Source organism: Vombatus ursinus, unplaced genomic scaffold (genome assembly GCF_900497805.2).
Source record: "Vombatus ursinus unplaced genomic scaffold, bare-nosed wombat genome assembly UNPS02015088.1, whole genome shotgun sequence".
In the NCBI taxonomy this organism is placed as follows: Eukaryota; Metazoa; Chordata; class Mammalia; order Diprotodontia; family Vombatidae; genus Vombatus; species Vombatus ursinus.
The window spans coordinates 47330-69785 of record NW_020954866.1 but is presented as its reverse complement, the minus strand read 5'-3'; the positions used below and the strand labels follow the sequence as shown (position 1 = coordinate 69785).

At 37.8% G+C, this 22456-nt stretch overlaps 1 protein-coding gene across 1 annotated transcript in view; it reads right to left on the bottom strand.

Annotated features, from left to right (window-relative positions):
• Window positions 1–22456, bottom strand: part of LOC114031143 (probable maltase-glucoamylase 2) — a 42333-nt gene that overhangs the window by 5753 nt on the left and 14124 nt on the right. The window contains exons 8-16 of the mRNA XM_027846160.1: window positions 16910–17022; window positions 12831–12956; window positions 10610–10741; window positions 10429–10527; window positions 9192–9305; window positions 7898–7979; window positions 6730–6847; window positions 1552–1723; window positions 615–731 (exon numbers count right to left, since the gene is read on the bottom strand). Coding sequence (XP_027701961.1) covers window positions 615–731; window positions 1552–1723; window positions 6730–6847; window positions 7898–7979; window positions 9192–9305; window positions 10429–10527; window positions 10610–10741; window positions 12831–12956; window positions 16910–17022 — 1073 coding nt within the window. The remainder of the gene's footprint in view (window positions 1–614; window positions 732–1551; window positions 1724–6729; window positions 6848–7897; window positions 7980–9191; window positions 9306–10428; window positions 10528–10609; window positions 10742–12830; window positions 12957–16909; window positions 17023–22456) is intronic.

Below are 22456 nucleotides of genomic sequence, written 5' to 3'. Positions count from 1 at the left end.
AAAGAAAGAAAGAAAGAAAGAAAGAAAGAAAGAAAGAAAGAAAGAAAGAAAGAAAGAAAGAAAGGGAAAGAGGGAGGGAGGGAGGAAGGGAGGGAGGAAGGAAGGAAGAGGGAAGGAAGAGAAAGAAAAGAGGGTAGTGGGAGGTATTAGCAGGTAGGGTAGGGAGAATAAGGAGAAAGTGATATAAGCTTCCAGCCTTAGTTATCTCCTTCAGCTAGGCTTTCCAAGACTTCCTGACTCTACTCTTTATACCCCTATCATCAATGTCCAATGCCTATAAGTCATCCTCTTTGTTTTACCCACAGGCAAGAGATAGTAGAAGCCAATCCATTTATTATTTTCTAAGCTTGTGGCACCTATAATAGCAGAACTAGAGCCACTATGATTAGTGCCCTCGAACTTTGGTTAGTGGCTTTCCAGAACTCAATGGGTCCATCTAAAAGCTCTTCCTTGTTGTGCTCCTTTCTTTCCTTTCTTTCTATAGGAACTGGGAATTTCACCCAAGCACCAGGACATGCCACTCTGTCATTGGAGACATCTGTGAATCAACTGGAATACTTCTGACAACCTTCCTTTGAAAACAAAGAATGGCCTTGCCATCTGGGGGGTCTCACCACAAAACCTGGGCCATTGTGATTTCTGGACAATGGATAGAAGGCTCCCAACTGCATCCAACGCCTACACAGCTCCTCTGAGGTATTGGAGGCAAAGCCACAAATGTTCGCACCCACCTGGAAAAAAGCACAAACACCCAGCCTCTGGCTGTGTCCCCAGTATAGGGACAATTTCAGGAAGAAGATAACAACTTCCCCATTTTTTGAAAGCTCTTTGGCTGATGACAAGAGATGGGATACATGGAGATTACAAGCATAAAGACTGACCTACTTAAGAAGCAATCAGAACATGGACTGGACCTGTGATGTCATTTACCTAGGGAACTCTTAGGTGAGGTAACTACCTCTACCAATGCAGGGCTGTGATTTGACTGCAACACACAGTCTTAGAGAGTTGTTCAAAGCACTGAGAGATTAAGTGACTGGCCTTAATTCACACAATCAGTTTATGTCAAGTGACTTCCTGGCTCCCCGATCAGTGTTCTATTCACTCTTCCATGCTGTGATGGTACAGGAAATAATGCATAAACAAAAGTAAAGAACTATAAAACAGGATAGAAAGGATTAATAATGGAATGGAGATCATTCTTCTATAAAAAACCTCGTTTTCAACTTCAATCCCTAATGCCTCCCTGCCCCCTTCTCTTCCTTCCTCATGGGGATTTTTGAATATTAATACATCTTACTCCTGCAGCCTCTTTCCTTTTCCAGAGCTATAAAGAAGAGCAACCTAGGCTCTAGATTTACTATTCTACCTTTAACAGGTAACCGAGCAGGAGGATGTGATTTTTTTCTCCATCAAGACAAAATTTCTAATGGGTCATTTGCTTTTAGGTGTCAGGTGCTCCCAGAGTCATCAAGCACAGGTGTTAAGAGACAGAAAGACTCTCCCTCTAGGAAGGTTTTTTTTTTTTCCTAGTAGGAAATTAGACCTTACCATGGGGATACCGAAAAGGTTGAACTCAAGAATACTGGGGATGGACCATTGGAGGTCATTCCAAGTAGCATCATTATCCCCTAGCCAATGAGCTGCAAATTTGCCTGACCCAGCAAAGGTTGATCGGGTCAGGACGAAGCTTCTCTTTTTAGGAAAAATGCTCTCCATGGCTCTGGAAAGGAAAGACATCTGGGTTACTGAAGAGCTGTGAAATCAGAATTCTCTTACTGTTGGTGGGAGGTGTCAAAGGTCCTCTGTGTCTTGCACTCTCCAACAACAAGTCTGAAGAAAGCTTCCCAGAATGGGAAGGAGTTAGAGGGATGTCTGTTTCCCTAGAATAAGTATATGAGACTGTGATAGTAAATATGTCCACATTTATCCTAGTGTAAGTATCAGAGGTGGGGCAACTAGGTGGTGCAATGGATCAAAGGTGAGGCTGGGAGTCAGGAAGACCTGAGTTCAAATCAAGCCTCAGACACTTACTAGCTCTGTAAGCTGGAGTAAGTCACTTAACCCAATTTACCTCAGTTTCCTCATCTATAAAATGAGTTGGAGAAGGAAATAGCAAACCACTCCAGTATCTTTGCCAAGAAAACCCGAAATGGGGTCGTGAAAAGTTAGACACTGACTGAAACTGAACAACAACAACCACAACAGCAAAAATTAGGCTTACACTAAGATCTTAGACGATATTCTACAATAAATTCAAAATAGATATACAACCTCAATATTAAAGACCACAGTATAACAAATAGGCCATAAGCAGATCACATACCTTTCAAAGCTAGGAGTAGGAGATATATTCTTAACCAAACAAGGGGTAAAGGCAGTTACAAAAGATAAAACATATTATTTTGATTACATTAAACTGAAAAGCTTCTGCATAAGCAAATTTAATTCATACAGAATATGAAGAAAAGTAGTTAAATGGTGGGGAAATTTTGTATGAAATTTCTCAGATTAGAATATGATATCCAAGACATATAGAAAACTAATAGAAATATATAAGACCAAAATATATGATCAGAGGATATAAACAGTTTTGAAAATAATTGCAAACTATTAACAACCATATAAAAGAATACTGCAAATCATTTATAACAATTGAAATAAAAATCAAAACAAGCTTGAGGCTTTATTTCATAGCCAGAACACTGGCAAAGATGACAAAATTAGGAATAGTCACGACTGGAGAAATTGTCAACAGACAGGCACACGAATGCATTGTTGGTGGAGCTATGAATTAGAAGAACTATTTTGGAAAGCAATTTGGAATTACGCAAGACAAAACTAACCAAATCCTTTGATCCAAAGATTCTGCTGCTAGGTATGTACCCCAAGGTAGTCATTGAGTGAAAAAAAGAAAGTATAGCAGTATTGTGTGTGTGTGTGTGTGTGTGGTAGTAAAGAAGTAGAATGAAGAAAGAACTAGAATGAATTTGGGAGTGGCTAAACAAACTGTGGTAAGTACTTCTTACTAAACAATAAATGTGATGGATACAGTGAAGCATGGGAAAACTTTCATAAACTGATACAAAAAAATAAGTTACAGCCAAGAAAACAATCTATACAACGACTAACAGTGATGTAAATTAAAAGAAAAACCACCACAAAACACTGAGAAGGAATGCTGTAAAATTAGAAAGAACAAGATTAGCCCACAAGGAAAGATTAAAAAAAAAAAGTACTATCCCTAACCTGCTCCCCCAACACACACACACACACACACAGAACACACACATACTTCTTTGCAGAGGTGTCCATAGGTATGGAACCTTGCATATAGTGTTTGATTTTTCCAATATATTGATTAGTTTTTTCCTGTTTTTCCCCTTCTTCTCTTTCTCTTTAAAAAAAATAAAATTTTGTTATACAGTCTAGTTCTTTGGGGGGATGAAAGGAAGGGATAAAGAATTAAATTTGGTCAATGTCAAAATGAAAATATTTTAAAAAACTGTTTTTAAAAAAAGATCTTATGATTCTTTAGGACAGAATCTATTTGCTCTTCTTTGTATCCCCAAATTAATGCAAATTACTATTAATATTAGATATACAAATCAGAACAACCTTAAGGTTTTACCTCACATAAAGCAAATTGGCAAAGATGACAGATATAGGAGGAGTCAACGTTGGAGGAGCTATCAATATATAACACAATCCCCATGTGCTTAGCACAATGCCTGGCCAATTGTGAATACTTAATAAAAGTATTTTGATTGAAAACATTCTACCAGACCAACTATTTATAATAATAATAGCTAGCATTTATGCAGTACTTTGAACTTTGCAAAATGCTTTACATAAGTTGTCTCATTTGATCCTCACAACAACCCTGTGAAGTGTTGTTGTCACACCTATTTTACCAATAATTTAAGTGATTTGACCAAGGTCACACAGCTAGTGATTGTCAGGACTTAAACTTTAAGTCTAGCGTTTAACCTATTGTGCTCCCTAGATGCTTCACCTAATGATCAAGAAAACGAGAGATATTATCCCAAAACTTTGAATGAAGTCAACCATAAGTCCAAAGGTAATTAGAAAGAGGATCACTAGAAAAGTCAGCACTATGGCAGGCTAACAAGATGATATAACCTTTCAATGTAATCAGACAAATGCCAGAGACACATGTAACTGTAAGGCTCAGTTTCCAGAGGACAGCATGAACAGACAGTTCCCATGAAAAAGTCTCATAGTGACTTGAAACCCAAGTGAAGACCTTACAAAGCTATTAGAAGTATTAATGTCACTATTCATACCACGACACTCTAAGACCAGGGCTTCAGAGTCCTGAGACAAAGCCCCATTTCCAGAATTAAGACTGGAAATGAGTAAACACAAGATGCAGACAATTATAAAGCAATATAATAGATGTAGAGAAAATTTTAAAAATCCAACTTAGGAGGAGAGAATGATTCCATAACAACTGCTAGCAGAGAGTCAAAGAAAAAAAATTCCACAAGGAATGCATGAATACCTAGAAAAGTAAAGTAAGAGATAAAAATGAAATAAAAGCGCTAGAGGAAACAATTGGAAGAAGAATGAATAGTTTAGAGCAGACGGTGATAAAATTTATCCAAGTAATAGACTCCCTGATAATTAAAATAGTTCAAACAGATATCAATGACTGCCCAAGGTAACAAGAAATAATAAAACGATATGTTTAAAAATTGAAAAAATGGAAGAAAATGTATCTTATCTGAAATGTTTAAAAAAAAATTTATATGGAAAACAGGCCAAGGAGAGCTAATTTAAGAATTATTGTACTACCTGAAAGCCATAACCAACAAAAGAACTGGGATATCATAGTTCTAGAAATCATGAAAAAAATTACACAGACAAAACAACAGGGCAAAGTGAAAAGATAAAGGATCTACTAAATACCTCCTGAAAGAAACCTCAGAAGGAAAGTCCCTAAGAAAATCATAGTGAAAATCTAGAGTTTTCAGGTCCCAAAAAAATAACACAGACCATTCAGAAAGAAGACGTTCAAGTAGCAAGAGGACTGAAAACTTGGCAGTTTCTACTTAGAAACCACAGGAGATCTTGAAATATAATGTTCCAAAAGACAAAAGATACAGGCTTATAATCAAGAATAATTTACCTTGACAAGCTGAGTAAAATCCTACAGGGTAAAAATAAAACCTTAATGAAATAAAGGATTTTCAAGCACACCAGATGAAAAGACCCAAAATGAGTAAGAACTTTGAAATGCAAACACAATAATCAAAAGAAATTCAGAGAGATAAATGTATTTGATCAATTGGAAAGGGCTGTATGCGTATGAAATACTAACATTCTAATAGAGGGGAAAGAAACTTATATTTCTTCAGAACCTTAATGTCTTCCAAGGCTATTAAAGGAGTTAATGAAGAAAAACAGAGACATGGAGGTAGTTTGGTTCTATTCCAAGAGTTTTTAAGAGGGGAAAGAAAAGGGATTATGAAAGGAATATACTATTGTAGAAAGCATGAGGATTCACATAAGTGCATTGAGTATACAACTTTGGAGGAAGGGGTGGGGAGGAAATATGAATCACTCTTATCTTAAACAGATAAAGAAGGGTTGAACACAAACATGAACCCACATATACACAAAGAGTTTATTGTAAAAATATACCAAACTCAACAGAGTAATAGGGAAGGATAAAGAGAGAGGGACTAAGAAGGAGGATATTACTGGAGAGGAATGTATCTAATAATTCGCAAGTAAAAGGAACTTCTTGAACTTGAAGGGGAGTAAAAGAAAAAAAGAAAGAAAGAAAAACCAAAGAACTGGAAACTGAGGGGATACTCATAAATTGGGAAATAACTGAACAAATTGTGGTGTACAGGTGTTATACAATATTATGGCTCCATAAAAAGTTACAAAAGAGATGCTTTCAGAGAATAGTGAGTAGTATGAAATGATGCAAACAGAAGTGAGCAGAACCAGGAGAATGATGAATTTGAAAACTTAAGAAGTCTGATAAAAGCAATGGCCAACCGTGTCTCCAGAAGGCCTATGATGAAGCGTTTTAGCCATTTCCTAATAGAGAAAAGATACACAGAGGGAGAAGTACATTTTTGCACATGGCCATTGTGTGAATTTTTTCTGCTTTACCATACTTATTCATAGGAACTTTTATGATGAGGACTTTTTATTATCTTCCATTTTTAAATGGGGGGCTAGTTTGGAGGAGGAGGTAATAATAGTATTAGCAAAAGAGGAGAAAAAGAAGAAAATTAAGAAAGAAAAGGGCCAATAAAATACCTTATTTTAAAATACAGAGAACAGAAGAAAGTTTTTTTTTAAAAAAAAGTTGGATTGTTTTGAAAGTAACATGTTGAATTTCTTATAAAAAGTTTTTTTTTTAAAGAAAGTAGTATAAAATAGAGATTTGTAGTTTCATGTGTAATTCTTTAAGTATTCTACTTTGTATATGGAAAGGTATTTTTTAGTGTTTGTTAAGGTCAAGATAATTTTTTTTCTTGGCAAGGCAGTTGGGTGAAGTGACTTGCCCAGGGTCACACAGCTAGCAAGGGTCAAGTGTCTGAGGCCAGATATGAACTCAGGTCCTCCTGAATCCAGGGTCGATGCTCCATCCATCTAGCTGCCTCCTAAAAATTAATTTTTTAAAAAGAAAATAAAAGTGTCTTTTTTCAAATGAGGATGCAGGGGGATAAAAAATGCAGTTCTTACTTTGCTGTTGCAATTGTCATAGAGTAGCCATATAAATTATGGACATCATAGTGCAGGCCCCAGTGCTGCTCTGCATCCATGCAGAGGGTCCGTGCAAACAGTCGTCTATCCAAGATTCCTGTAGGGGAAGATGCCAATAATTTAACTTCCAGGACATATTCTTCCTACATCAACTCTCTTCCAACATCTACTTTGCTTGCTTTTGAACCAAGTTCACTGTTGGCAAAGTATCAGCCAATGTATCGGTGGGGTTGGCACTAGTGATGCCAAACAAAAAAAAAATTATGAACCAATGTAATTTTTTTTAATGTACAGAAGAAAACAGGAAGAAATTCAGAAAGGAAGCACAGACTAGTAAAACAGTTTTGAAAGTAAAGTTTGAAAACAGTATATACTTACATATTATATGCAGTATAAATTGCACATTCACATTTTCATAGACAGTAAAATCATCTTTATGTGTTCTATTACATGTATGAAAATGCTCTTTTTTTTAGTGTTCAAATTCAGAACAAAAATCAAGAAAAAAGAAAAAAACATAATAGTTTTCATTAAGAAATGGATCCAGAAACAGAACAAGATACATTTGTCTAGATTTGACCCCACATGGCGTCGTGACCTTAGAAAAAGTTTAAAAAGCCCTGGTCTAGAAGGAGCTGGCTAGTAGCCTGCTGAGAAAAGCTATAGTCCAAGTCAAAAGAGAGGAGATAGGAGAATGTGTGTGTGTGTGTGTGTGTGTGTGTGTGTGTGTGTGTGTGTGGTGTGTGTTTACACACATGTATATGTATGCATGTGTATATGTGTGTACACATACATGTGTATATGTATATGCATACATACACACATTTGTTTTTATATATTATTTTTAAATAATAAGGATCCTAGAAGCAAAGCCCTGGGATACATGAGCTAAACTGTTGAGGAAGGTGATTACTCAAATTAAGTTTTGACCAGAAGCTTATAGGCATATAGACAGGTCTGGCAGGGAAAAAAATAACAAGAGACCCAGTGAAAGGAAGGAGAACCTATCCTGAGCTGTCTTCTGCCTCCGTAAGGAAAGCCCTGCTCCTCAGTGGAACATTGTGCTCAAACTCCATCATACTGAACCTTCCAATGTTTCTTTTCTTTCGACATTTTTCACGTTGACAGCAGTCATGGTAGCACTTACTGGGAATGAATGATGGGTAATTCAAATAGTTGGGTTCACACAGTGAGTCATTATTTAAAAAATTGGATACTTCATTCATATCCTTCAGGGACACAAAACAGAAAGGAGAAAGATTTTTAATGGAAATTCAGTGTAGTATAAAGATCATTAATCTAAGAGTTGAAAGACTTTGTTGAAGGCTTTTTTGTTTTAGTTATTATAAAACTCCTGTAGCCACTTTTCTGCAGAGATCTTAAACGGGGCACCATGGGTGTTGTTTATTTATAAAATGCATTTTAAAAACAAAACTTGAGAAACTTTCTAGGTTAAGCTATGCTGACTTACTGAATGAAGGCAAGTAACCTGGTTTAGCTGCAAACTAGATACATGGCCTTATATAAGTCACTTGACATACCTGTGCCTTAGTTTCGCCATCTGCAAAATGTGGGGGGTTGGACTAGAATATCACTAATATCTCTTCACAATCTACCATTTCAAATCTACTTTATTAATGAGTTAATTTTTTCTATAATATACTTTGAGAAACGCTGAAGATCATATCATAGCTGCATTAGTTTTGTCTAGAGCATTTTTAAGGGGGGCAGCTAGGTGGCACAGCGGATAGAGTACTGGGCCTGAAGTCAGAAAGAATGATCTTCATGACTTCAAATTTAGCTTCAGACACTGACTAGCTGACAACAATTTATTTTTTCCCTTCATTCAATGACTTCCTGCTCAGGAAGAAAAAATTCTAAACCATTGGCCTCAAAGTAACTTAAAGAGATCCTATTTCCCATTTCTCTGGAAGTAGAACAGCACCTAGCCCAGCCCATGTGGACATGTGTCTTTAAAATTTTAATCCTCTCCTAGGAAGTGAACCTCATACACTCACTGAGTCACCTTTTCTTGGTTTTAGTCATTTGCAAAGAACATTTTGATGTTACTTTAAGGGCCACAAGTTACCAGTACCGTAGCTGTGAATCATAGACTGGTAGAGCTGAAGGGGATATTTCAGATCATCTCAGAACATCCAGCCCCCTTACTTTGCATGTAAGAAAACAGAGGCCCAGAGGAGTAAAGCAACACACCTAAGATCACCCAAAGAATTAGTCCAGAGGTATCATTTGAATTCAGTTTCTGAGGCATTCTTCAAAAATTGGTTGCAACTGAGCTCAGCTTTAAGTAACTACACAACTCATTAATCACTCTGTTAAGTGATAACAACATCATCACCAAAAAGAAACCTAGATGCTTCTCAAAGTTCAAAATATTATTCCATTCCAAAAAGAGCTTAGACACTAGTAAGTTGACTCACAATCCAGATTCCATCAAAATTCAGTTCTTTATGAAACTGCACCAACTCTTCAACCCACCATTGAGTGCCCTGTGGGTTAGTGTAATCAGGGAAAACAGCAGGTCCTGGCCACACCTAGAGAACAAGGAAGATATAAATGATCATCAGTATGGCAGCTAGTTCAGTGATTTGTTCCAAGTGTGAATTAATTGTCTCTTTTCCACAGAGATCCAAGCATAGAAGATTGACTTTAGAACAGAGATTCTTAAGACCCTGGGGTCTGTGAAATTATTTTCCCCCAATATTTTGATAACTATTTTAACATAATTGATTTTCTTTGTAATCGTATGTATTTTATTTCATACATTTAAGAGTATTAGTCTGAGAAGGGAACCATAGGATTCATCAGACTTCCAAAGGGAGTCATGACACTCAAAAAAAGCTTAAGAACTCTTACTTTAGACTGTCAATAGTTAAACAAAATGGAGGAATGGGAACTGAATGACATAAAAAAGAAAAAGTAATCACTGAATATGGTAACCTCACAATCTTTCAAATACACATAAAGCAATATGATGTTTTTCTTCCTTGGGAATATAAAATCGTTCCAAATCGAGCAAACACTTAACTTTTTCAGGTCACTTGGCTTTTAAAAAAATCAGTCTAACATACTGAAAAGTGCCCCAGTGTTTTTATTTGAATTTTTTTTTTCTGTTTATGTCATATTGCCAATGATGAGTTGGGTATAAAGAAGTGACAAAATATATTAATAAGAAGATATATGACCAGAAAAGGGCTTGGCCAATCAGTGAGGAAAAAGAAAAGGGCACCTTCACGTGAAATCCCCAAAATACTTATAGACCAAGAAAGCCTTCAATAAAATGGGTACATCATCTGTGGAGGATTCATGGCATAGCACAGACAAGGGCATCATTTGCTAAGAAAGTATAGACAAGTGGTGTGATCTGTGTGATAGTTCTTTTTTTGTCTTTCTCAGTGACTTCCTTCTCAGGAAGAGAAAATCCTAAAACCAAAATAACTTAGAGAGATCCTCTATCCCATTTCCCTGGAAGCAGAACAGCACCTAGTCCAGCCCACATGGAGCCATGGATTTTCATAGTATAGAAGTATTTACTGATAAAATAATTAAGAATTTTGCGTACAACAACTAGACTATGACTACCTTCCCTCCCCTCCAAAGCCTGAACTCCGAGCCAGCATCATGGTAATTCACTCGTTTTCCACAGCAGTTTCTTACCTCCCCAACGATGGGCCCAGTGGGTCCAGAAACCCAGACTCTCTTTCTGCTTCCCCTCTCATAGGGACCATAGGTAAGGTTTTTGGAAATGCCAGGATTCTAATAAACACAGAAATGCAATTATGACTGAGAGGCCCTTCCAAGCTTTGGAAGGAATAGCAGGAAAAATATGTGTCCATACCAGGATAATGATATATCTCTGCCCATTTCTATGCAACTCTTCAGCAAACTGGTCAAGGCCATTAAAATTTTCTTTGTCATAAGTAAAGTCCTTCTTCTCCTCCATGTAGTCTATGTCAGAGTATTGGACATCCTGGAAACATAATCACAACTTCATGAACAACGCCATTGAGCCAATGGGCAACATTGACTGAGATCAGTAACACTGAAGACAACGTCTTGAATTGCCCTGCTTTTCCCAGGACCTCAGTTACCAACAGTTACTCTCTCTCAAGCTTAAAAGATCACACAATGATGGAGTTAGAGCTTGAAAGGACCTTGGAAATCAACAAGTCTAGCCCTTCCATTTTACAGATGAGAAAACTGAGAAGATAAGTGATCTGCCCAGGATCACACACCTAGTAGGTATCTGTAGTGGTATTAGAGCCATTATTCCAAGAACTAGGCTCAGAACTGAGTTCAAATCTGACCTCAGACACTTAGTAGCTCTGTGACACTGGGCAAGTCATTAACCCCTATTTGCCTCAATTCCTCAACTGCAAAATGGGGACACACTTGAGCAGTAAGTGGTAAACCACTCCAGTAATTTTGCCGAGAAAACCCCTTGGGGTTGGGTTCATGAAGAGTCAGACACTACAGAACAACAAGTATACTTTCCTTGATACATACATGCGGAGCATTTGCATCATATCTAACCTAACCTTTAACTTCCCACTTAGTACCAGGGAGTTGGTACCTCAGCCTCAGAAGTATTAAGCCCAATATAGACTAGGAGGGAATCGAATGATAATTCAGCCGTCCCAAATAGCTGCCAACGTATAGAGAGCAATGCTTAGTAGCTTCTACAGGGACTTGCCTTGCCCTATGCACTCAGTAGCTTGTTAGGCTGAAAGAAATTAAGACTTGCCTACTATTACACTCACACCTCAGGAGAGACGTTTTCCTTCCTTAGAAGGAAACCTGGCTTTTTCTAGGATCATGGAGAACTGGGAGAGAAGTAGCATGGTGTATTCGAAAGAGGTCCGGAAGACATGGATTCAAACCCTGCCTCTGTCACTGTGTGACCCTAGGCAAGTCATTTCACCACCCTGATTCGATGTCATCATCTGTACAATGAGGGAGTTAAAGATAATCCCACACCCGGAGTGCAACACAGACGGATATTTGTACTCCCCAAATGGGGGGGAAATCCACCGGACTGCCTTCCCTCACTGACTCTCAGCTGATAAAACTCTTACTATATACTAAAGGCCAAAGCTATCTCCTTTGTTAATATTTTCCCACTGATTTTAAACAAGTATATGTCGGTACATGTCTTGCTTTTCAGACCGTTCCCTTGATTCTCTTCCAGAAAATGTTTATCAGATGCAAACCAATTACTTCTTGTTTTTTCATTTACACCTGGACGTTGGCCATGGTAAACATTAAGCAATACTAGAGCATTTCAAGGCAAAGTTCACTTGGGGTTGGAGGCAGAGGCTGACCAGAATCCAGGAAGACCAACTGTAACTATTCTGTGTATGCGTGTTTCAAGTCTTTTCAGAAAATCTGAGAGGGAAGAGACTCCAACAGCCAGCTAGCCCAACCCATACCTGAATGAGTTCCCTTTCTGCAATCCACCTGGCAAGCTGTTGTTCCGTCTTTGCTTAAATGCCTCTAAGAATAGGGATTCCCTGGAAAGTCCATACCACTCTTACGTAGCTCTAATCACCAAGAAGGGTTTCCTTATAATAAGCGCAAATCTGTCTTTCTATGAAATTTATACCCATTGTTCCTTGTTCTGAACAAGAAAATTTCATCTTCCACAGTGATCCACATAGCCCTTTAAATATGTGAAGACTCATATCCCCACCTCAGTCTTCTTTTCTCTGGGATGAACATGCCCTGTTTTGTTGTTTGTTTGTTTATTTGTTTTTTTTCAACTGACCCACACAGGGTATAACCTTGAGGCCTTTTAACATCCTGCTTTACTCCATTGTTGAACATCTAGGGTAACATTGCTATGACCATTCCCTTTTTAACAAGTGCTAGCCTGAGTAGCTCCTACTGACTCTACACAACAGGTGAGTTCTCCAAAGCAAAATATGTGCAGAAAGATTTCTGATGTGCAGACATAACATGGCAAGGTCTGGAGAGCTCTTTCTGGTGTCAACTGGGCTCTGGAGTCATTGGGAAGTCAAGCCTCATGGTTAGGGGCTGAGAGGGGCAGAGTTCCCACTTACATAAGGTATCCTAACAGCACGTGTTCGGGTGACAACAGATGCCAGTCCTTCAATGCCTCCATAATCCCTACGACTGAGCTGGAAACCAAGACTCCAGTATGGGGGCAAGAAAGGTCGTCCAATGAGCTGAAAGAAATAGAGAAGGACCTAGCATTTAGAAAACCAATGTTTGACATCAGCTTATCCCATATTGGAAACATTATCGCCATTTCACTATAAAAACCACCAAGTACTCAATGCCTTCAGGGTTGTAAAGGTTTCTCCATGAAATGCTATGTTCTTCATCAGTCTTTACTTTGCAGCTATGTAGTCCTTCAATAGCAATTATTAAAAAGTAATGGAAATGGGGCAGCTTGGTGGCGCAGTGGATAGAGCACTGACCTTGAAGTCAGGAGGACCTGAGTTCAAATCTGGCCTCAGACCAAACACTTGACACTTAATAGCTGTGTGACCCTGGGCAAGTCACTTAACCCCAATTGCCTAAGTGGGGGGGAAGTAATGGAAATGTACAGAAAACATTGAGATCACATAGCAACCTCAAGTTCACATAGTTTGAGAAGCAATAACTGCTTATTCAATAAACATTTATTAATCATTTACTTTAAGTAGAACACTATTCTACGTGTGGGAAGGCATGCAAACAATTAGATAAGAAATAAGTAGTTCTTGCCCCAGTGAAACTTAGGGACTGTGACACATATACAAATTATGCGTAATTATAATACAAAGAGAAAACACATGACGTGCTAAGAGAGAAACAAATGTGCTAGGTGAGGCACAAGGTCATTATTGATTATGCAAGGAGGAAATTATTCAAGGCCTCCTGACATTTGAAACAAGTTTTAAAGGATAGGGAGAAATTTAGCAGGTAGTGAGAGGATAGGTGGTGGGGGGATGTTGCAAAGGAAGTGAATTCACAGGCTAAGGGAAAATATAACCAATAGCATTGAGGGTAATAGTGAGTAGTATAGTTTGGCTAGAACATAGGGAGAAGGTGATCCAAATTTGGTCAGGCAAAATTCTAGAAAGTGCTCAGTTGAATAAAAATGCTAGTCTCTAACAAGTTTCTGACCTATATGCTCTCTCCTAAGGATGTAATTCTCTCCAGCATGCTGATAATGATATCAATCACTGAGAATTTATTAAGCACCTACTATGAGCTAGCACTCCCCTAAATTCCTATAGAATTTATACCTTTGTTATTGTACTTGTCATAAATCGCTTATTTATGGCAGTTATTTGTGTATATCTTACCTCCCCCACTATTTCATATGCTATTTACCATATTTAATTTATATTTGTATAAGCACTTTTAGTTACTATACATCTCATTTGATAAAACCATGCCCCAAGGCAGGCAGGGCAAATATCATTATCTCCATTTTACAGATTTTACTAAAAAAAAGAGGCTCAAAAGGGTTAAGTGAATTGTCAAAGGTCACCCATTAGTTTTATATATGTATATATGTATATGTATATAGTGCATATATGTGTATATATAGATATATAGATATATAGATATATATATGAGAGAGAGAGAGAGAGAGTAAGAGAGAGAGAAAGTTTGCTTTGTATATATTTGTTTACATGTTGTGTCTCTCCCCCATTGGATTGTAAGCTCCTTGAAGACAAGGACTGTCTTTTGCCTCTTTTCGTATCACTAGCACATAGCACACAGCCTGACACATAGTAGGAGCTTAATAATTTTTATTGAATTGAATATGAACCCAGCATAGTAACTGATGGACCCTAGGGCAGAAATTTCTTTGACTCAATCCATTGTTTTCTCTATTTTATCATTTGGGAATTCTCCACAGCCACCAGAACCCCTTGCACCTAGTAGGTATTCAATGCAAACATCAAATAAAATTAGCATTTCCATATACAAGGAACAGAAAAAGAAGATTGTGCAAGAAACTACAAATCTGTATTACATACAGCTTGCTTTTCTCTTAATTATATGATACCGTATTTAGTAAATAACAATGAGTAATATTATATTAAATGTATAGTTATACATATTACAATACATAATAAATTTAACATATAACTTTCAATGCTGCCCTGCTTTTTTATGTTTCCTTCCAGCATTCTTTCTGTCTTCTTCTATGCATTTCATGATGCATAAATGACTCTCTTTTTTTCCCCCATTTTTTTTCCTTTGGGGAGAAACTGATATCACTAATCTCCCTCCTCTTCATAGCTCCTCAAATCCAAATTTAAAAAAAAAGTTTAACAAATACGCATAGTTGAACAAAACAAATTCCCACATTGGCTGTGTCTGAAAATGTACATCTCCTTCTGCACCTTGATGGATTTAAGGTCTTTCTAAGTTATGATTGGCCTTTGCATTGATTAGTTTTAAAGTCTTCCAAAGTTGTTAGTCCTTACGATACTGTTTTTATCATAAATTGGTCTCTCTTCACTCTACAGCAGTTCATACAAGGTTTCTCAGGTTACTCCACACCTTTCACTATTGTGTATGGTATAACAATATTCCATTACATTCATATACCATATTTGATTGAGTTATTACCCAATGGATGGGCACTCCCTTCATTTCTAGTTCTTTGCTAAAATAAATAGAGTGGCTATAAACATTTTTGGACATGTAATAATAGCTAAAATTTTTGTTATTTAGTCTTTTTTTAAATTTTTTTTCTATTTTTCAGGCAGTTGGGGTTAAGTGACTTGCCCAGGGTCACACAGCTAGTAGGCGTCAAGTTGGTCTGAGGCTGGATTTGAACTCAGGTCCTCCTGACTTCAGGGCTGGTGCTCCATCCACTGCACCACCTAGCTGCCCCTGTTGTTTAGTCTTTTCAATGAGGTCCAACTCTCTGTAACTTCATTTGGGGTTTTCTTGGCAAAGATATGGAGTGGTTTGTCATTTCCTCCGCCAGCTCACTTTACAGATGAGGAACTTAGAGTTAAGTGCCTAGGGTCATATAGCTAATAATTGTCTGAGGTCAGATTTGAGTTCAGATCCTCCTGACTACAGGGCCAGAATGCTATCCACTGAGCCACCTAGATGCCCCCATAGCTATAATAGCTAACATTATACAGCACTCACTGTGATCTAGGCATTAAGCTAATTACAATTATACTTCAATTATTACCTCATCTGATCCTCACAACAACCCTGGGAGACAGGTGCTATTAATACGGTTATATTCTCTCTTTTTTAATTCCTTTAGAATATAAGCCTGGTAATGGTATCACCATTTCAAAGGGTATGCACAGTTTAGTGATTTCCAGGGGCATAGTTCCAAATTGATATCCATAATAGCTGGACTAGTTCACAACTCCACCAATAGTGTATTAGGGTGCTTTTTTCCTTAGGGTCTCCAAAAATTGTCATTTTCCTATTTTATGCCATCTTTTCAAATCTGAAAAATGTAAGGTGGAACCTCAGAGTTGTTAAATTTGCATCTCTCTTATTATTAGTGATTTGGAGCATTCTTTCATATGCTGTTGATAGCTAGAATTTCCTCCTTTGAAAATTGCCCTTTCTTATCTTTTTACCAGTTTTCTATTGGGGAATGGTTCTTGTTCTTATTTATTAGAGTCAATCCCCTATATATCTTGGAAATGGAATCTTTATAAGAGAAACTTACTGCAAAAATCCACTCCCCACACGTTATTCATTTCCCTTCTGATTTTAACTGCATTGATTTTGTTTTTGCAAAAACTTTTTCAGTTTTATATTATTAAAATTATTCATTTTGTCTTTTGGAATTCCTATATCCACTGTTTGGTCATGAACTTGTCCCCTCTCCATAGTTTCAAAAATTATTTCTTTCCTCGCTGTTCTATTTTATTTATGATATGAGTTTGCGTATCAATAGATAGATGAATATAATTGAATGGATGAACAAATGAACTTTACTGAGATGTAATTCCCGAAGTCCTTAAATCTCAAGAACTCCTGGCCTGATGTAGGTGAGTGATCTCAAACAAATTCCTGGAGGCTTACAAACCAAAATATATACATCATTTTTTTTTTTGTTCTCCTCGTGGTAAAAAGCAAATGATTTATCAAATAGCAATCACAAATAACCACTAATTGAATGGAGACTTACCTCCAGGTATTCCTGAACAACTTGTTCTGGATTATTTCCCAAGAACACATAGAAGTCAAGAATGCCACCAGTTATACGGTAAGTGATTGCAGGAGCAGGCTGAAGGGCAACCTCTGCAGGAATCAAAATGAGACCACACATCATGGAAATTAAAAGATCATCTCAGCCCTTCATTGTCTTTAAGCAAGGAAATACCACAATCCCCCAAGACAAATAATTGCAGTATTATAGTAAAAGATCCCTAAGGATGCGAATTACACATATTCCCTTAGTAAGAGGAACTCTGACATTTATCAAAGTGGAACCAAACATGAAGCAAAAAAGTTAAGATTAAGAAATAGTACTTCTTTTGATTAACTTGGGCCATTGGCCTCAAACTTGAGTTCCCTGGTTTTCCCCAATCTACTGCCTGACCTTTCAACTCTCAGCTGATGATTTTACCTAATACTTTAGGGAGAAGTTTGCCATGGAGGAGACTTCAACTCCTATCCTCCACACCTCCAAACTAATCTCAGAGGACGAGGTGACCTCCTTCTTGTGACAGACTGTTAAATTCATCGTAAGCATTTACACCCCAGAAATCAAGAACAAGGATTGATTTATTGTTTCATTTATTATCTAAATTTAAGAAAAGTATTGGAGAAAATGCTAATGTAAATTAAATTTTAAAATGTCATGCAGTCAGCTGTTAAACATTATCAGCATTAAATTCCTTCACCTTTGCCCCTTCAATCCCATTCTCTCTGTCTCTGTCTTTGTCTCTCTCTCTCTCTTTGTCTGTCTGTCTGTCTGTCTGTCTCTCTCTCTTTTTCCTTTCCTTTCTCCTTCCCTCCCTCCTTCCCCTTCAAACTCTCAGGATCACTTTCACTCTCCCCTCTGGTTTCTCTTTCTACCTATGAATGTGCTGAATTCTTCTTTATCCTAACACACCTGCCCCCTATCCCCACTACATGTGATCCTTAATACTACTGTACCTTGTACTGCTCTCCTATCTTTGTCTTTACACTGTTACATTTCTTTACTTCTTAAAAGAATAGTCTAAAGTCACTTCCCCATTGCTTTTCTACCTCTAAATAAAACCTCTCTCAAAGGTCACCACTGATTTCCAAATTGCCCAATTTAATGGCTTTTACTCAGTCCTCATCCTCCTGGACCTCTCTGCTGCTTACTACACTGTTAATCACCATCTCCTTCTTCATAATCTCTTAACTCCAGGTTTCCATGATACTTTATTTACTGTTTATCTTGATTCCTCTATCTCTGAGCTCTCCTTTTGTCTTCCTCTTTAGCCTCCAGCTTCCTTAAATGCCCGTATTTTCCTCAAAATTAAGTCCTCTCCCTTCTATACTATCTCATTTCTCTACCTAATTCTCTCCTCTGAATTTAATTATGACTTCATTGAAGGTGATTCTCCATACCTTATCTTTGAAACATTGTAATAACATTTCTAGTTACCTACCAGAGATATGTAATTAGATGTCTTTCCTATTCCTTAAACTCAACACAGTCAAAATAGAAGCCATCCTTATTCCCGTTTCTCCTCCTGACTTCCCTGTCACTACCATTTTCTCAGTTACCTATATTCTTGCTGTTGTTACTTTTTATTTTTCCCAAACTTAACAAACACCAAATAGGATGATCATTTGAATAGACACAATAGAACAGAAAGAGTATTATACGTGAAACTGCAGGTCTCCATTATGTATAGCTTGCTTTTCAAATACATAATAAAATCAGTTCATAGTTTGCAAGGCTGTCTTCCTTGTCTGGCCTTCCTTCTGCTCTTTTATCTCCATTCCTTAAAAAGTTGCCTCAATGTCAGTCACCCATATTCAAACCTTATAGTCATCTGATTCTTTCCTCTCCCTCATCTTTCACATCAGCAAAATCACCAAGTCCCACTGGTTTTACCAATGCAATGTCTCTCCTATTGATTTCCTTCTTGGCATTCCTATTGACAACACCCTAGTTCAAGCCTTTGTTTTCAGCCAAAGACAAGGATCTCAAGGACCTCAATATTATGAAGATACGGAAATAAGCCTTCCCATACAGGTATAAACTCTAGGAAGTACCATGTGGCAATCTCATTGCTGCAGAAGTAGCAAATACTCTACGACACTTGAAGATAGGTATTGGTGGTAATATATCATTGATGTTATCTAGATTAACAAAGTGTCAATGAACTGTTATAATACCATGGGCTATCATAATAATCTTCTCATTGGTTTCATGAAATTTTGATTCTCCTTTCTCCAATATACTCCCTATAATTGCCAAAATAATTTTCCAATGGTACCAGTATGACTATGTACCTGGTAAAAACACTTTAGTGGCTCCTTCAGTCTAGCTTTAGAGGATTTCCACATTCTGGCTCCAATCTACCTTTCTACCTTATTTCATATTATTCTCCTTCACACACTTGACTTTCCAGATAAACTAAGTCATTGGCTGTTCCCCACACTTGACATTGCATTTCCTGCCCAGATGCATTCACGCTAGTTCCATGACTGGAAAGTTCTCCTTCCTCATCTCTGCTTTTCAGAATCTTTATTTTCTTTCAAGACCTAACTATTGCTTTCGTGAAGACTTATCTGTCTCTCCTAGCGGACAGTGCTTTCCCCCAACCAAATGATCTCGTATTTATCAGTAGATACTACATTCTTCTCCCACCATGAAATCAGGGAATGTAGAATGTAAGGTCTATGAAGGTAGGGATTGTTTTATCACTATCTTTGAATCCCCAGTACCTAGTATAGTGCCTTCTACAAAGTAGGCTCTTAATAAATGGTTGTTGAATTGATTAAATAGCATTCTACAGTAATAGAGTGAAATTAAATGGAATTATAAGAGAGTTGGATGGGGTTTCCAATGTAAGAGAATAAACATGGCCAAAGTAAATGAATGAATGAATGAATGAATGAATGAGCATTTATTAAATGTTCATTGTGTGCAAAGCACTGTGGTAAGCACTGAGATAGATAGTTTCTGCTGGTAAGGAACTCATACTGTAATTGGGGTAAACAACAGAGAAAAGAAAGTTCAGATGAAGGGTAGATGGAAGGGCCTAGATTAAGACCTAAAGGTTCAGAGAATGCCAAGGCCCAGAAGTAACTAGATTACTTCAAGAGTTAAGATGCCCTTGCTAGGGGACTGTAGGACAAGGAAGCAGGGAAGATGGTGAAACCTGGAGGATCTTAGGAGGCAGCTGCAAGGCAAAAGGATAGGCCTGATGGTTCTCCTGCTCCTCAGAAGGTTTAAAATTGTTAGTTTCAATCTCATTTGAACCCTTTGATCAGACAAGCATCCCAAACAAGGGGGAAGGCAAAGGTGGGGGAAGCAGAAAGGATAGGGCAAGGCAGAAAAGTCCTGGCTTTCTTTTATTCTGTGTTGTCATTTGTGATTTGCTCCCTCTGCTCAGAAGATGAACCAGGATGATCATGGAAGCATTATATAACTCTCTGAAGTTTCAAAAACAAATATGAAGTGGGATTTTGGCAGAACAGACAACAATGGGATTCTTCTGAAGGTTAGGGGATTAACCAGCGATTTGGGGATGTGCTGTATGTCTTCTCTTTTATACAGAGGACATGAGAGGCTTTAGCCATTAAGGTTCATTACCTACGGCCTGAACAAGTCCCTCCAAACTAGTATCCCCACTTCCGGTTTCTCTCCCCACCCCCACCTCCTCTCTAATTAATCCTTTGCTTGGTGGTTAATCTTCTAATGCAAAACTGATCAAGTTACTTCTCTGCCCTGGGAATTTCAACTGCTGTCCATGGACCCCTCACACTCAGACTCCAAGGAACAGTTCTACTTTAATCTCTAACAACACTCCTTCAGATAGATTATACTCCTGACAATTTGCACTATTCATTGCCCCAGGACAAATCCCCTGATTTCATGCTTCCTTGCCTCCACTATCACCTGCTTTCCTTTTTATTTCTTCCTACCCTCAACCCCCATCTTTTTCTAATTCTGCCTTTCTTTCAGGACCCATCCCAAATGACACCTCTTTCTAGGAGCCTTCTGATTTTCCCTATCAAATGTTCTCTCTCTGAAGTTCTCACAGAGCTCTGCATAAAATGGTCAATTTTATGTTACAATGATTTATGCACTTCTTATTTCCCTCAACCTCTTCAGCTTTTCCAGAGGAGGGACTATGTGTTTCTTTCTCCAAGAGTTAACGTAGTGAGTTTTATTTTTTTGTTTTAGTGAATGAATGATTCTGAGTCTCTACAGCCTCCGAGATAAGTTTCCAGGGCTTAGATTAGTTCCTGTTATTATCAAGTTAGAGGGAAAGTACTCTGATGTAAGCAAAACACTTTACATATGTTATCTCCTTAGATCCCCACAACAACCCGGAGAGGGAGATGCTAATCTTATCTCGGTTTTACTATGAGAAAATGGAGGCTTATGGAGGTTGTGACTTGCCCAAGACAATAATGTTAATCAGGGTCTGAGGCAGGATTTGAAGTCACTGCTTTCTGTCTCCAAGTCTAGCTCTATCCACCTTGCCACAAAGTTTCCTCTGATAGCTAGATAGGTAGGTAGGTAGGTAGATATTCCTTTTATCAGTAAATTTGCAAGTTCTCTCCCTCTAACGTATTAATAAAAGAAATAATCCAAATTTTTTAAGCCTCTTTTGTGGGCTGTGCAAACTCAGTATCATATATGAATGTCAGGCTCTATTTAATAGATTTTATAGGCTATATAGATTATCACTAACAGAAAAAATGTTAATATTAAATGTAATATTACCTGCCACTCCCTCTTAATGATCCTAGGGATGTCTGGATTCCAGTTAAGTCCTTGCATTCCAGCTACTCTCAATTAGGTTGAATTGAGCCACACCCTAAGTCTCTACCGTAGGACCTTGCAAACAAAGCCAGCTTGAGCCAGACCAGCTTCCTAAGTGGCTTCTGCGGTCCTTACCCCCTTCCATTGGGATTAAAGGCATGAAGGGCAAAACAGCTAGAATGAAATGGTTTTCCTTGCTCAGAATGCCAAGGTCAGCTGGCATCACATGACCAGGCCTTGCAACTTAATATGATCCCCTCCCTCTTTTCTCCTGGAAACATAAGAACCTTTCCTCTAAGTCTCCTGGGGAGACATCCCCTAGGGTGGCAGGTTTGCTAGCTACCCTGTTATCTCAGTTAAAGATGCTTTATTCCTCCACTTATGAGTTTGATTTATTTCAGTACTTGACATTACATATAATAAGTGTATATAATAGATATTATATAATATATAACATAAAAAGTGATAGAGACCATAATGGATAGCACATTATATAAACTATGTAACTTAAAATATAATATGCACATATATGGGGAGAGTGTGATCAGGGATCCCCTGACCAATTGAGTCGCTCAACCTACTTGCTTGAAACGGTAGGACATCAGACCCTGAGTAGTTATCTTTGCAGGGGATAAGGGCGCAGGACTAAAAAAAGGGAAAAAAAAGCCCTTTCAGACTTTTATTGATCTATTTGAATATGAAAAGATTGGGAAATCTGGATATAGGTCTTAGCTGTTGTTGCTCAGTAGT